Here is a 16,275-nt window from a genome sequence, read left to right on the forward strand (position 1 = left end):
CAACTCCCCTCATAAGCAGCCTGTTTTCACGTAGGCAATTTCAGAGCCAGGCCTCTACACCACTGCTAAACTGCAGACCCTCTACGCTCAGGACCATTCCACATGCGATTACAAGTAGATACATTCAGAGCATCCCAGCCTGTCATTGATTTTAACAGGCTAAGAAGCTGCAGCCAATTGTAACGACCTGGCGGTACTTGCCAATTAAATAGGCTGATCTGGGTGGTGTATGTCCAGGAACTGTTGTATAAATAAGCCTAATGTTGCAAAGCACCCCCAACGTATTTAATGTGTAGTGCTACACCAGTGCTGATATCTGTTCACCACACTGAAAACAGAGCTTAACAGGTTCTTTGAACCACATGCTATGAAACATGATGGCAAAACATACAAGAAAGGGATCATGCTAAACCAAAAACGGTTTCCTATTTCTAGAGTTGACCATCCTGATAGGATTAAAGCCCAACTCCAGGAAATTAAATTTAAATAGTGCATTGTGCATTAATTACATTACTCCTCAAGTCTTGATTGCCAACACGTCTTCCCAAGCCATCTTGCAGTGTAATGGATCAATGTCACAGTTTCGTCTGAGCAAAGCCAATCCTGCCCTAGGCATTTTCTTCCGGCTTATCTTCTTGGGTAGTGATCCCCTCACTGCCCCCTATGAGTTCTCCTGCCTGAGGAGCCTATGGGAGAGGACCTGACTGCTTGAAGTGTCACCTCCAACAATAAGAAATGTCCACATCGTGCAGACAGTGATGTGGACACCCATAGAATGACCCAAGGAGTAAACAGGAGAAAAGAAAAAGGATCATCATGTGATCGTGGCTTCAGGAAAAGCTGGCCATATATTCTACAATTTTCCTTTATACAATATGAGGTCAGACTTTCAATTTGTATGCAATCAGACAGGCCCTTGCACTACGAAGTTGAATGTAAATCTAATGGAAATTTAATAAGAAAATTGTATAATGTATGGCCTGCTTAGGTAAAACAGGCATTTGGATAGTTTTTTTTTTTTCATACCAGCAGTTTGGTTTGTTAGAGGGAATGGGATAGAAAGGTGGAAGAGGGTAAGTTGCTAATATTCTGAAAAGCAACAAAAGGTGCAGCGCTCCAATCAAGTGAACAGTACTTATAAAGGTCCACACAATAGGATGAGATAGGAGATCAGTATACAGCCGCTCCCAGTAGAGATCTCAATCCAGGGGTCACCACCACCATTCACCCAGATATCAAAGCCTGGTACCGGAACTGACCGACCCCCATTACAAAGGTCAGTCTAACGCACATCAGAAAGTCTCCTTTACGTCCACAAACAGCCCCCACAGCGATCCTGAAATCCCAGTCCGATGTTAAGCAGCAACAAACCTGTGGCACAACAGCTGAGATGCTCAGAGGGCTGTAGATGCAACAAATCTGTGGCACAACAGCTGAGATGCTCAGAGGGCTGGAGATGCAAAGGCTCAGGGAGGGTTCATGGGACCCCTGAGCCTTTGCATCTCCAACCCTCTGAGCATCTCAGCTGTTGTGCCACAGGTTTGTTGCTGCTTAACATCGGACTGGGATTTCAGGATCGCTGTGGGGGCTGTTTGTGGACGTAAAGGAGACGTGCTTCTGATGTGCGTTTGACTGACCTTTGTAATGGGGGTCGGTCAGTTCCGGTACGAGGCTTTGATATCTGGGTGAATGGTGGTGGTGACCCCTGGATTGAGATCTCTACTGGGAGCGGCTGTATACTGATCTCCTATCTCACCCTATTGTGTGGACCTTTATAAGTACTGTTCACTTGATTGGAGCGCTGCACCTTTTGTTGCTTTTTTGCTTGATCTGTTATTCAGGATTTGTGCCAGCTGCTATTACTTTATTGTTGTTACAATACTTTATTGTGATCTACTGAGGTTGGCGCAGTATATTACTATTATTTCGCTAATATTATGAAGTTGGGCTTTAAAGCGAAAGTAAACCCATAGATTTACCCGCTTCAAAAAACAGTTACATTTCCGGGACATGGTCATGCAAGCAGACAGGACAATTCACAAATGAATGATTCCATGTATGATCAAAAAAAGTTAAAAGAAAAATTACCACCAGTTGGAATGTTTGGTGCTGGTTGAGCCCTTCTGTTTTGTCCAACAGCGTTGTATCTATCCTGGCATTTATTACAATTCCTGAAATAAACACTGGATGTTCTGCTCGCAGTAACTACATTTTAATTTCCAAACCTGCACTGAAGAATTAATCAGAAAGGAATATGAGAAGAGCTCATAGAAAATATTTATTATGGTCATACAAAACTAGAACAAATCTGCTTATAACAGATAGGAAAAACTCTGCTTAATGTAGTGAGGCAATAAAAGCGCTCACCTGTGCATGAGTAGTAAAGTCCAACAGACTGAAAATCTCATCTTCACTCAACTTTGATACAAAAAAATGTCCACTGAGAGCACAAACAGATTTATGCTCCAAGTCCTGGTCATTCTGGGAAAAAAGTCTCATAAATTACAACTTTTTCTTATTTACAAAAAACGTAACCCCCCCCCCCCCCCAAATTACAATAAGTCTTTAATGTACACATTTCTCCGAACTGCGTTTGAAACACCTTCATTGAATCGAAACCAAACATCGCTGTTCCCTACAGCCTTTCCAATCTTCTTCTCTATGGGTTCCTCCTGGTTTGCACTCACTGGGGGAAAAAAAAAAAAAGATAAGCTAAATGGTACAAACGCAAGGTGGTAGGACAAACATTACCAGATCAAACGTGACTCATAGCAACAAGAAAACCTGCAACCTTTAAAACATAAGCAGCAGACCTAATATGCCCTTGGTGGTTCAGAGAAGTCCAGTGTTCATAAAGAAAATTGTGGAGGGAATGGATACATTTGTCAGGCTGTTGTATTGTGCTTTTCCACTGGACCAAGAAAATGGATAGCACATACCTTAAAGGGCAAGCACAGTGGCATTGTAAATAAATAGGAAATCTTGCCTATGAATATATTGTATTCTCATTCTAGCCAGTAAGTGAAGCAGTAGCCTCTCCTTTGTATAGGTTTTCCAGTTTCTCCTTTAAGAATCAGATATTTTACAACAGAAGTACAATATCTAAATATTAACGTGAATTTCAGGAATTCAGTCAGTTTTAAAAATAAATAAATAAAAATAAGGCACACTATGCCGAGTCAAAAGAGGTGCATGACATCTCCTGAACTTGCCTCTATATCTGACAGGTTTATGGCTCTGCCGAGACACTCGGCTGTGAGAAAGGCCTAAAGAGCAGCTATACCCACCCCCTCCGCTCTGCTGCTTATTTAGAGAAGCCTTTGTATTATGTGAACTCAATCACAAAATACTAAGGCTTCTGTGATTGGACAGGAGGAGGGGCAAGCATAGCAGCTACTGTGACTAAACTGTTGAAGATGCTGAGACCTGAAGGATCAGCTCTGGGCTCCTGGATCTAGAGAGATAGCTGTCTTCCGGGAGCACTATAAACCTGTCAGATATAAATAATAAGAGATAAGTTCAGAAGACCTCATGCACCTCCATGGACCTAACTCATAGGGGGAGATTTACTAAAACTGGAGCAGTCAGAAGCTGACTGGATACCATGCATAGTTGCACCAGATTCTAAATTCAGCTTGTTCAATTAAACAGGGTTCGTACGGTCCTTGAAAACCTGGAAAAGTTTTGGAATTTGGAGATGACACTTTCCAGGCCTGAAAAGGTCATGGAAACTTAGGATTCCACTAAGGTTTTGGAAAAGTCATGGAAATATATACTGGGGAGGAGCGGGGAGCGGCGGGGCGAGCAGATGCTTAAAGTGTAATTTATTATTTTATTCAGTAATGTTTAATAAATTGCCAGTGCCACATACTATTTGCCTTCTGGGTCCGCGGTATGCCCGTGCGCTGTCACTGGCCAGCAGCAGCCGAGGAGATGATCGTGAACCAATCACTGGCAGCGGGGAGGGCCGGCCGCGGTTTGCCTGGATGTGACTGGCCAGCAGCAGCAAACCAATCACAGGCAGCGGAAGCGTCACTGGAGGGCGGGCCGGCCGCATAAACGTGATGATAACATGGAAGGGTCTAGATTTGCACCATATGCTGGCATTGGACAGGCTTTTCTACTCTTTCTAAAAAAACGACCTGTAAGACCATGCACACCTAGCTTTGATGCACGTGGAATGCATTTAGCAGATTTAGGTCTAATTAAACTAAAAGTTTAAATTAGACTTAAAGAAAACATTCAAATAAAATTATCCTAAATCTGTTATTCCCTTTTAGGCACTAGGCAGCTGGACAGGGCACTGTAAAGTGATGCACGGTATACAGTAAGTGCAGAAGGCAGGAGGAAAAGCTTCAAATACAGCTGCCAAGATCTACACACGAAGCAGCTCATTTGACTGCCAAATTAAACATATATAAATAAAATAATGAGGCAAGGGATGGGGGCCACTGGGGGGAGAGCTCATTTATATTTCAGAGCAGAGAATTATGGCCTGTAAGAGTGAAGTGTGTGTAGCTGAAGACTATGGCCCATTCCTGCAGCAATCTACATATGCCGTCATCCTTTCCTTAGAAATCTATACGCGGGTCTTTATCTGCCTTCGCTGTCTACTAAAATAAAGTATGCACACACAATGCAATCCAAATATAGCCGTCTGAAGTAGGTAATCATACCGAGGACTCCGTTTCCTGGCCTCGGGGAGGATGGGTGGCTGTCTCTGCTTTAAATTCTAATTTAGGCAGCCTAGCTAGGATAAAAAATTGTATTATTTCTGTGAGGCAAAATGACAAAAGTGATATTACTGTACTATTAAAAGGGAACCTGTTATAATGTTTTAAGCTTGAACAATGAAGAACACATCCTAAAATGAGCATACAAGGACAATGTGGGGAGCTGCAGATAACCAGTTATTAAATGGAGCAAGCACTGACATTGAGGCCCTGGCTTCATTACCTATCATGGGCTATAGCAGAGCAGGCATTGTCTCATTTCAGAAATCAGTCAAACTGTATTTAAACCCTACTTGGACTGGGCCTACAGTATATCAGTATTTTGACCCAAGTTTCACCCATTTTCCACATGAGGTTTGAATAGAAAAAGTAAATCTTGAGTTCACTAAAGCACGGTGTTAAAAGGAGTATAGCCAAAGCTGGTTTGGCTGTACTTCTCCCGTGGATCACAGGAGTGCAGTTCATTCTGCACTTCTGTGACCCGTTTTCAGCAGACAGCGGGTCAGCTGACATCAAAGAGCCAGTCCAGGCTCAGGCAAGATTGGGACAATGAAGTCAGGATCAGCCCACATGCGGGGACCAGGACCCAGCTCAGCCTCTCAGCGAGAGAGGTTGGGGGGCAGAGCAGACACTGGTCCCCAACAGTCACTCTGAGAACTGAGCAGTCAGCGGTGTTTGATCGCTCGGTTCTCAGTGTTCGAGCCAGTGAGGGACAGATGCAGCATCAGTCTGATGGTACCTAGGCTACCACCTAGGTAAGTATGAATCTGCAAAAAAAAATTCTCTTTTGATTGCCATGTTTTCCCCCCCCCCTTATAAAATACCATTTTCACCTTTTTTGTATCAATATTGTTGATCTCCTGCAGTCTTTTAGCCACTTCCTGTCAAACATGCATTCGCTCCAGTGTTGGCCTCACATCAGTACTCTACTTTGGCTTCCTGATGTGACAATGGTGGACCATTCCTGTGCAACATGTGTTGACATGGCTGCTAGCAGGCTTCAGCACGGGCAAATGTTATCGAGCGACAACACAGAAGCAAAATCGGAAGCCAGTTGTTACCCCATCACAGAAGTTTCTGATCAAGGACCTTCATGACAGGATCACCAGGCATTTTTTTTTTATTACAGCAACATGTTAAATTTTATGTGATTTTATTATTGGGTCTAGATTTACCTTCATACTGTAGGGTGTACTCACATATCAAAACAGTTAAACCTTCCTTGAAAGATAGCAAGTTTCAGTCTGACTGGCTACTATGGAAAAAAACTGTTTTCCTTCAGACACACAGGGTTCCATATCCCTAGTAGACATGGACAGATGGCTGTAGTGTCTATACAATGTTATCCCTGTTATGCGAGTGAAAATTCCAGTGTCCACAGGGACCACGTCTATCAACTACATTGATTTTCCCAACACTAACAGCAAGATAGTCATCCATCAGGAAGGAATGTATCAATACCCGAACCTGCTCTGTAACATTCAGGAAAAAAGGGGCTTGTACTTGCCTGTAACAGAGGAAGCCACCTTTTTCACTATCTGCCGGCCAAAGAAATCCTTCTCGGGCTGCCAAAACGAGAAAAGAAAATCTGAATCAGTAACATTTTTTTATGGTTAGCTGGGTGCTTTTAGCTCAATCAAGCTACTAAAGAATCACAAGAACTTTTCGCAACTGATACAAGTGTAATAGGTAAAGTTAAATCCTAATAATCACACATTCTATGCATTAAGGTACAAAACATTCTGCAAGCAGCGAACGGCCCCCGCCCCCCCCCCCCCAAAATACTTACCTGAGCCTGATGTTGATCCAGCGATGTGAACAAGAGCTCATCATTAGCTCAGAGACCGCAGTGGAGCCATTGGATCCTGCTGCTGTCAATCACAGCCAGTGAGGAGGGAGCTACTGCGGGGCCAAGCTGCACTCTGTCTTATAAACACATAGAGCTAGCTGGAGAGCGAGCATGAATAAGTGTCCCCATAGCAAGGGGCTAGCTGGGGGAGGTTGGGGGGGAGAGAGCCAGAGCGCTGGCAGGGGACCCGAGAAGAGGAGGATCAGGGCTGTTCTGTGCAAAAACCATTACACAGGGCAGTTAAATAGAACATGTTCGGTATTAAAAAAAAAAAGGTTTCAGCTTTGGACAGAAGGCAGACGTTTCGAATTTTGACTGCCGGCAGACTTTTTTGCTTCCTGACATGTACCCAGGACAGGAAGTGAGAACTTCTCCAAATGGGAACACAGGCACTTTTATTAGCAGCATTGAAGTGATCCTGTTAACAAATGAACAAAAAAAAAAAAAAACAGCAGCCGAATTAAAAAAATAAATAAATAAAGTTTTATGCTTATCTCTTTGTCAGGCAGTGTTGAAACTTGCTTTCTTGAGGGGTGCTGCTGCTATCAGATACTTCCGGGCACGTCAATTAGCATGTCCTCTGCTGAGTGCTTGGTTTCCTCCTGCCAACCTCTATATCACTAAAAGACACAGTAATCATGTAGGGACTGGCAGAAGGGACCACAGCACCCAGCAGGAGACATGCTGATACATCCAGAATAATTCAGACAGCAGTGGTGCCTATAGTGCAAGTTTCAACACACCGCCTGATGATGGGGTGTATAAAGGATATGGTGAAGAGCCCAATGTAAGGCAAGGCCCCAGGCCTGCTGATCAATCCTGGGAGACTCAGGCAGAGGATAGGCATGACCTGTCCATGACCAAAAACGTGTTGTCATGATGACAGCCTTCAGAGAGATTGCTTCACAGAACAGTACTGTTAGCCCCTGGTGTCCCAAAACACAACGCATCCAGTGACCCCAGCGGCCCTGACATCGCATTTGGTGCACCATCCGGAAGCTTTGGCTACCCATCCTCTGCCTGAGTGTCCCAGGATTGTCCTGGTATTGATAAGTGAGCCCGCAGCCTTGCTGCACAGCCTCATGTCATCTTTGGCTGCCATATACATCTCTGGCTTTTTGTGCCTTTTTTTGCATCCTTGCCTACCAAATACATCCCTGGCTTTTCCACATTGTGCCAGCAGTCCATCATAGTGGTACACATTGGGCTCTTCACCATATCCTTTATACAGAATCTGTTTTTTTTCCATCTAGAACAAGTGCTTTTACCTGGGAAGATGACCTCCTCTCTCCCTTCCAGCACCTGCTTGATTAATGGTATGCGTTTTCAGCTTTTCAAGTCACATCCATGTGAGATTATTGCAACATGTGATTGACACTTACACAGTCCAGTCTGTTTACACAGGAGCCTTGTTATCCTTTTTAAGTTAGTTGTTATAGCAATAAATGATTTATAGGTTTGCATTAACTGTGGTTTTGGTCTTTCCCCTATGTGGAACTATAATTACCAGCCACCAGCTTTCACAACACTGGTTTGTGGCTGTACAGACTCATAGAATCTCTCGGCGCTTTCATTGAGGATCTTTGTGGTTAAATCGTTATGCTTGGGCATCATAATTGGTGCTCACAGTTTTACCTCCCAGCTGTGAGGGATTGGTTTTGTTCCACCATTTAATGAACTGAGTATTATTGCACAGCGCCTGAATTGTCTATTTTGTAATTTAAATGGTAATTTAAAGCGGACCATCAGTCTTTTTTTTTTCTTCTTTTTATCTATTAAATCTTTTGCCCTTGTTGTTTACTTGGGATAGTAAAATATTTTTTTTTTCTGCCAGTAAATACCTCATACAGTCCACTTCCTCTTTCTTGACTGGTAATTATCCCCTAGGCTAATGACAACATGTACAGCTATCACTCTTGTTCTCATGAATGTTTGCCAGCAAGAGAGTAGGGGTGAGTCATAGGAGAGCCAATGAGAGCTGCAAAGCTGGAGGGGACTGGATGAGGGCGGAGATACCAGGAGACTCCAGGGATCCATGTGTATTCATCAAGAGAGGAGAAATGTGCAGGAAAGCAGTGGGGTGTGTGTGTGTAAATACTGGAAGTGAACAGGCAGCAGTTCCAGCTGCCCACAGTTAAAATGGCTGCAGCCAAACTTCGTGGAGGGATATTTCTGCAGCATATTTGGCAAGTACAGACTCACAGTATATATGAAATAATATACAAAGTGGTTGGAGGGAAACTTCAGAATGGAAAATATGTTTGTATTACAAATTATGTGAGCAGACTGCAGCTCCTCTTTAAGGTAGCACACCCGTATAAAGTATCTTGTCACAACTACTAGAAATTATTTATCTGACATCCACAAGTCAGCTCTACCTTCTCCTCAAATGTCGTCTTCTTCACGATAGTCTCAAGGCGCTGCTTATGGTTCAATGATTCTGGTTTAGAAGCAGGTTTAGCTGCAGTCTTTTCAGCATCCTTTTCTTCCTTTTTACTGGCAGCATCCTGGCAAAAAGATAAGATTAACCAATGTCACAAAAAACTTTTTCACATATGCACACTCACACAGAGGTGAGCACCACGACTCAGCAGTGCTGGCGCTAGGGGATATTATGATAGAAATTGTATGCTCTTTGTCTATATAGGTTTCCTTGCACAAACTAAATATCCTGCCTGGCTTCCATCAAAGTTAGCTAAATCACGTATAGATGTGTGTTGAGTGTGATGGTGGTAATAGACTAACTTTGGGGGAAGGAACTGAAGTCAATGTAATGGGGGTAAGACTAAACCTTTGGGGGAAGAAACTGAAGTCAATGTGTCTCTGTATTCTGAAAGAGCTGCACAGTTTGCCAGTAATTTTATAGAAGAATAAAGTTTTTATTTTTAATTACATTTTATTATGAGAATGCAATTAACAAGAACAATGGCTGCAACATTGGGTTAACAAGTTAAATCAAGAAAGACAAAATACATTATGTTAGTATAAGGTGAAATAAACCTAGCAGTGCCGAGTCTAGTGGTGCACATAAGGAAATATTTGAACAGATGGCGTTCAGACTAGTAAGTAGCAAGCAAAATGGAAGAGGGGAGACCTCGATTTTTAAATTAAAACACATGTAATTCAATTTAAGAGAGGCGTGGAGTGTCAATTAAAGGGAGCTAGGCTAGGAATCTGAATAGCCACTATTGAGCATGTTGAAAAAAATGCATTATAGATTGTGGAGTTTCTGCAGGCAAGGTTTGAATGAAAGATTCCCAAATGTTGAAGAAATTTTGAACCCGTAATTCCTTATGCAGGGAGGCCTCCACTCGTTCCCTGTCAAAAAAGGTAGGATAATTCTTCTATAAATAAAGATATAGAAGGCGGTTCTGGGTAGATCCACTTACGTAAAATAGTCTTCTGTGCCACAAGGGATATAATAGTAAGCAGTTGCTTGCAGCCCCTTGAGATTTTGATGCCCGGGAAATTAATTAGGCCAAGAATAAAGTAACTATTTTATAGATGAATGGTCAAGGAGGACAATATGATGCAATATGTTCCAGTCTCCCTCCCTAAGGCCAGACAGAGCAATCAGGTTACAGTGAGGTGGGCTGAGGGGAACCAAAAACCCCAGTAAACCAGTGTGACGCACAATAGAGTCTTCACCTGGCCATACACAGATCAAAATTTGTCTGGTTTAGCAGGTACCAGGTGCATTTCGATAAGTGTTTGGCAGTCCCACTCAACAGAAGTCGATGGTTTGATTGAATTCTGTCAGGTGGAAAAGTTAGAAGATATTTATCAAAGAGCGGCTACAGCGAATCAGCTTCAGTCCTGATCTGTGTATTCAGACCACTGCAGGTGCTGCAGTCAGAATACAATGTCCCAATAGAGGGAATTCCTCCATACACCTTGTTTGTGTGGAAAGGAAAAATCTGTTAATTATTTTTCATTCAGACCGCCGACTGAATGAAAAAAAAAAAAAAAAAAGTGCAAGTAAGGCATACCTGCCTTATTTTAAATCAAAAAGCCCACAAATAAAGAATTGAATCCTCATTTAGGATAGTAGATGAAGCCATGAAAACTATCCCATGGGCCAGCTTTGCAACTGGAATAGCTAGTGGCTTTACAGAACAGATAAGAGCCAAACATTACAGAACCATTTTTTCAAACTGCAGATAGTTCTTTCAGACATGCTGGTCATCATCAGTGCAGTGTATGGAAACCATGGTTCCTTTGGAGCAGGGCCACCAAAAAGGAAGAATAACCCGAGATGTATCCCGGGTAACTATAGGCCGGTCAGCCTAACATCAGTAGTCTGCAAAATTTTGGAGGGGATGTTAAGGGACCACATACAAGACTTTAGTAATGAAAGCGGTATTATAAGTAGTAATCAGCATGGATTCATGAAAAATCGTTCTTGCCAAACCAATCTATTAACCTTCTACGATGAAGTGAGCTGCCACCTAGATAAAGGTAAGCCTGTGGATGTGGTGTATCTGGACTTTGCAAAGGCCTTTGACACCTTTCCCCACAAACGCTTATTGTACAAACTAAGGAAGGTAGGTATGGACCATAAGGTGAGTACCTGGATAGAGAACTGGCTCCAGGGGAGAGTCCAGAGGGTGGTGGTTAATGGGGAGTACTCTGATTGGGCGGGTGTGGAAAGTGGGGTCCCCCAGGGTTCTCTCCTGGGACCAATCCTGTTTAATTTATTCATAAATGATCTAGAGGAGGGGATATCCAGTACAATCTCAGTATTTGCAGATGATACTAAACTAGGCTTGCCAATATCTTCTATGCAGGATTTGGAAACCTTGCAAGCAGACCTGAACAAAATAACGGGGTGGGCAACTACATGGCAGATGAGGTTTAATGTTGAAAAATGTAAAGTAATGCACCTGGGGGCCAGAAACCAGAAAGCAAGCTACTCACTAGGGGGGGAACCTCTGGGTGAGTCTAGGATGGAAAAGGACTTGGGGGTACTGGTAGACAACAGGCTTGGCAGTGGCATGCAATGCAATGCCAAGCCGCCGCAAGCAAAGCCAACAGAATACTGGGATGTATAAAAAAGGGGATTCACTCCAGAAATAAAGAGATTATTCTCCCACTCTACAAGACTCTGGTCCGGCCACATCTGGAGTATACTGTCCAGTTCTGGGCACCGGCTCTCAGGAAGGATGTGCTGGAACTGGAGAGAGTCCAGAGAAGGGCAACAAAAATAATTAGGGGAATGGAGGACATCAGCTATGAGGAAAGGCTACAAGCACTGAACTTATTCTCTCTGGAGAAGAGACGATTGAGGGGGGATATGATATCAATGTACAAATTCTGTACTGGCGACCCTAGCATAAGGAACAAACTATTCAGAGAAAGGAGATACAAAAAGACACGTGGCCACTCACTAAAACTAGAGGAAAGGCGGTTTAACCTTAAAGTGCGTAAGGGGTTATTCACTGTAAGAGCGGTAAGGATGTGGAATTCTCTTCCACAAGCAGTCGTATCAGCAGGAAGCATTGATAGTTTAAAAAAACTATTAGATGGGCACCTTAGAGACCACAACATACAGGGGTATACAATGTACGGTTAAAAGCAAACACACACACATATCATAGGTTGAACTGGATGGACTGATGTCTTTTTTCAACCTCACTAACTATATGTAACTATGTAACTATGTAACCTGAAAGGTCTCCATTGTTGAGCTGTATACAATTCTCAGTCACGATCCATGTTCTAGAATGAATCTGTACACGATCAGCGCGCAGCAAAACATCATAATTCTACAAAATTGCACATAACTAAAAAGGAAGATGTATAAACTACTATGCAAAATTCCATCCATACAAGCGAACGTCCCCCCAGGCTATGTAAATGGGATTATGCTAATTATTTCTTACAGATCTGCTTTAATGATGCATTTTGTTGGGTGATGCAGTCAGCAGTCACAAGTGCTTCTACAAACAGAAGTATGGCTAGCCATAAATTATTTCGATTTCAAAGGAACACTTTAAAGGGGAACTCCGGTTTTTATATGGAAAAAAAAAAAACGCTCCCATTGCAAAGCCAAAAACAAAAACGAATTCTGTGCTTACTGCAATAATTACCTCCTCTTTGGCGCTGTCCATGAAAAAAGCCCCCTGAGGTCCAGCACCACTCGTCTTCTGCACTTAATGACACTCAGTGTCATTCAACCCACTTTCTGGGCTCAGGAGGCGTATGATGCAGAGAACAGCGCCCACGTCCCCTACATAAGCACGGGTATCTGCATTAATGAAGACTGCTGACTGTCAAATATTGAAGAGGAAGTTGACTCTGCACATCATACAGCAAGAAGACAGCATGTATACATCTCTTTTTTTAATTAGGGTTTTCCAATTGAAGGGGAGGTCCTCTGCTGGGGGAGCAGTCCAAGACTTAAGAGGTCTGTTATCTCTAAAATATACCATTAAAGGGTTAGTATCCCTTGATTAATATTTAAGTGTTTGGTAGATGCCTGACATTTTGTTATACCTCTCGGGCACCCAACACCGTGATGGTGCCCATTTTGAAAGGCCTCACTCTTTCTGATATAGTCTCTCCTATAAGAAATTAAAAAAAAAAATGTATATCAAGAGGAGCTGAAACACAGAAAGGGGAGGCAGAGACATTCAGAACTCCTAGGCAGGAGAGGAACAGAGCGAGAAACTATAGCAGTGAGATCTTGATGCCGAAATATAGAAGACATACAAGAACCTAGGGACTGCCTCAGCCAGGCCCAATCTATAGCAAGAATATCACTTTTGTGTGGGCTTAATCTTTTGATTGTATAATAAAAGGGACATTTTTTTAAATTTCCAAGGAAAAGTTGGACGCCTTCTGAGAGACTGGCTGGTGGCGTTCATCATAACATAGAACATTTTTATTTTATTAATTGAAGGACACAGCTGGATCAGTAGATTTAGGCCATTGGGTCTTGTACCACCTGCAGGAGTAAGATGCAAGGTACAAACAAATATTAAAAACACAACTAAGGCCTCATGTACACTGCTGCTGATAAAACGGACGTTTAGGAGCAGTTGGGCGTTTTTTTCAGCAGCCCCTGATTCCTCCTCTATGTTCTCTTATCTGTCCATGTACACTGAGTCGTTTACAGTCATTTGGAGACAGTTGAGTTAAGTGTCGTTTTTTGTAAAGCAATTATTTGCGTTCAGGATGTTCAGAATGTGTGTTTACTAGCATTTCAAATGCCACCAAACGCTGTCACCCGCGTTTAGCGCTTGCGTTTTTACTTTTTAAAAGGGGAATGATTTTTTGACCTCTAAAAACGGATCTGAGCGCAAACGCCCGCTAAAGGTGGCATGCAAACGCGACACAACGGATGTTTTAAACGTCGTTTACATAGCTGTTAAATTCCAGCAATCAAAGGAGTTTTGCAAACGTCCCGTGTACATTTAGCCTAAGGGGCAGCCGCTGCTGTTTTTCTAAACCTCCATCTGCAACACATGTTCAGTTAGTAGCCAGCAGTATAAGACAGAACTCAAGACAAGGAACTAGTAAAATACGACAGGTACATCAATTTTTCACTTTCATTTATTGAAGGACACAGCTGGACCAGGGTGGGTCAGAACAACTAACCTACAAGCATGAACCAAACCCGACAGAATTTAGATCGCTGCCTGTAAAAAGCTTTAGACCAAAAACTAGTATCGGCAGAAGTGGTCATGCCAACTTTGAAGAACTTGGCAAAAGGTGTGAATAGAAGACCAAGAAGCTGCTTTGCAAACTTGGAGACTAAAGCCCCGTACACACGCACAGATCGTCGTCATACAAACGTCGGCGGACGAAAGATCTGCCGATTGTACGCGTGTTAGTATGGTGCCTCCGACAGCTGTCTGCACACAATCCGCGGACAAGAGTCTTTCTTGCAAACATGAAAATTTTTGTCTGCGGACACCAGAACGGACGATTGTTCGCCTGTCAGTACAGAAATCAGCCGACAGACCGCAGATTTGCAAGACTGGGCATGCTCAGAAAATAAAAAACACAGGGAACGTTAACCATTACATGACATCACTTCTGCAGTCAGCTGAAGTCTGCGGACAAAATTCTTGTGCTGTCCTTGTGCTGTCTTTGCACTTTTCAACAGACACCGACATCCCGGGGAGAAAAGACGAACATTTGTATGACGACGATCTGTGCGTGTGTACGGGGCTTAAGGCATGAGAGGCAGAGAAAAAGCCCCAGGATGCACTCAGAGTCCTGGTAGAATGAGCAATAACAGAACAGTTTTCTGGTTTAAAAAAGTAGGCTTGAACTATTTTCTGATGAATCCAATGAGAGTAGATGACTAGGCTGCTTGTCCCTTCCAAGGACCAGCTGAAAAAATTAACAGGGAATCTGTTTTCTGAATAGAGGTAACAGAATTCAAGTGATCTTGAATAGCTTGAACCAAATCCAACTTATAAAAAGCAGTTTCTCTACGATGGGCCAGACTACGATGTACGGAAGGCAAAACAATGTCCTTAAATGAAAAGTCGATACAAGATTTGGCAAAAAGGATAACAGAGGACGGAGAACCACCTTTATCACAATGTAGAAATAAAAACAGCTGTTTACAAGAAAAAGCAGCATGCTCCAACACCCTGCAAGCCGAGGTGATGGCTACCAAAAAGGCCTTTACGAGAAAAATCAACAAGGGAACTTTTTGAATAGACTCAAAAGGAAGTTTCTGAAGGGCAGAAAAAAACAACTGAGGTGCCAAGGCATCAACAGGGTTTAAAAGGAGAGACAACCAGAGTAATCCCTTGAAGGAAAGTACATACCAAGAAAAGCGAGGGCAGGGGGTTTTGAACTAGAACAGCCAAAGCAGATAACTGGCCTTTTATACAGTGCTGAGGGCCAGACGTCAGTCCACATCACGTTGGAGGAAGGCCAAAATACAAGCTACAGAAAACCTGCAAGGAAAACCCTAAAATTTAAACCAGGAGAAATAGGCCTTCATGGTAGTAAATAAAGAAAGAGATGGACTTCCTGGCTTGAAATATGAATAGACGCTCACATAAAAAGACCTTACAGTACATTTTATGGACACCCCTCCAAATTTTAGACAAATTGTGCCGTTTTAACCCTATGGAAATATGCTAGGGAAGGCTCTTTTCTGTTTCAGCATGACTGTGTCCCTCTGAAGAGACATCTCCCTAAATACTAGAGCTGCATGATTAATCGTTATAAAATCGCGATCTCAATTCACCCCCCCCTCCATGAACTTAAAATGGCATTTCCTCGATTCACGCACAGCTGTCGGGGAAAAAAAAAAAAAAAAAAAAAAAAAAAAAAGAGCCTCCGGCAAAGGTTTTTAAACATTGTTAGGCTCCTTTCACACGGCCGCTCCGTGTGAAAGGTCCGCTGCGGGACTTTTTTTTTTTTTTTTCCACGGATCGGATGACATTTCTGTCATCCGCTCCGTGTGCCCGCATATCATCCCATCCGTTTGCGGATGATATGCGGACATAATGTAAGTATATGGCACTGCGGATGTCAGCGGATGACACCGCTGACATCCGATTTTCCTTCCTTTCCGTTTTTTTACACGGAAGGAAAAATGGGGTTCTGTTCCATTCGTAAAAACGGAACAGAACTGACAGGAGGAAAATCGGGTGTCAGCGGATGGTATTCCGCTGACACCCGCAGTGCCATTCACTTACATTATGTCCGCAAATCATCCGCAAA

At 42.9% G+C, this 16,275-nt stretch overlaps 1 protein-coding gene across 4 annotated transcripts in view; it reads right to left on the reverse strand.

The window, feature by feature from the left end:
• Window positions 1-2,552: 2,552 nt before the first annotated feature.
• Window positions 2,553-16,275, reverse strand: part of CHTF18 (chromosome transmission fidelity factor 18) — a gene marked incomplete at its 3' end in the record, with an annotated part of 125,185 nt that continues 111,462 nt past the window's right edge. For 2 of the 4 annotated variants that reach the window (XM_082261250.1, XM_082261248.1), the window contains exons 20-22: window positions 8,961-9,089; window positions 6,241-6,298; window positions 2,553-2,686 (exon numbers count right to left, since the gene is read on the reverse strand). In XM_082261250.1, the coding sequence (XP_082117376.1) occupies window positions 2,553-2,686; window positions 6,241-6,298; window positions 8,961-9,089 (321 nt within the window). Of the gene's footprint in view, window positions 2,687-6,236; window positions 6,299-8,960; window positions 9,090-16,275 lie in introns of all 4 variants that reach the window. The other 2 variants (XM_082261251.1, XM_082261249.1) reach the window with 1 other exon arrangement.

Source organism: Pelophylax lessonae (assembly GCF_965119305.1).
Source record: "Pelophylax lessonae genome assembly, chromosome: 6".
Lineage (NCBI taxonomy): Eukaryota > Metazoa > Chordata > Amphibia > Anura > Ranidae > Pelophylax > Pelophylax lessonae.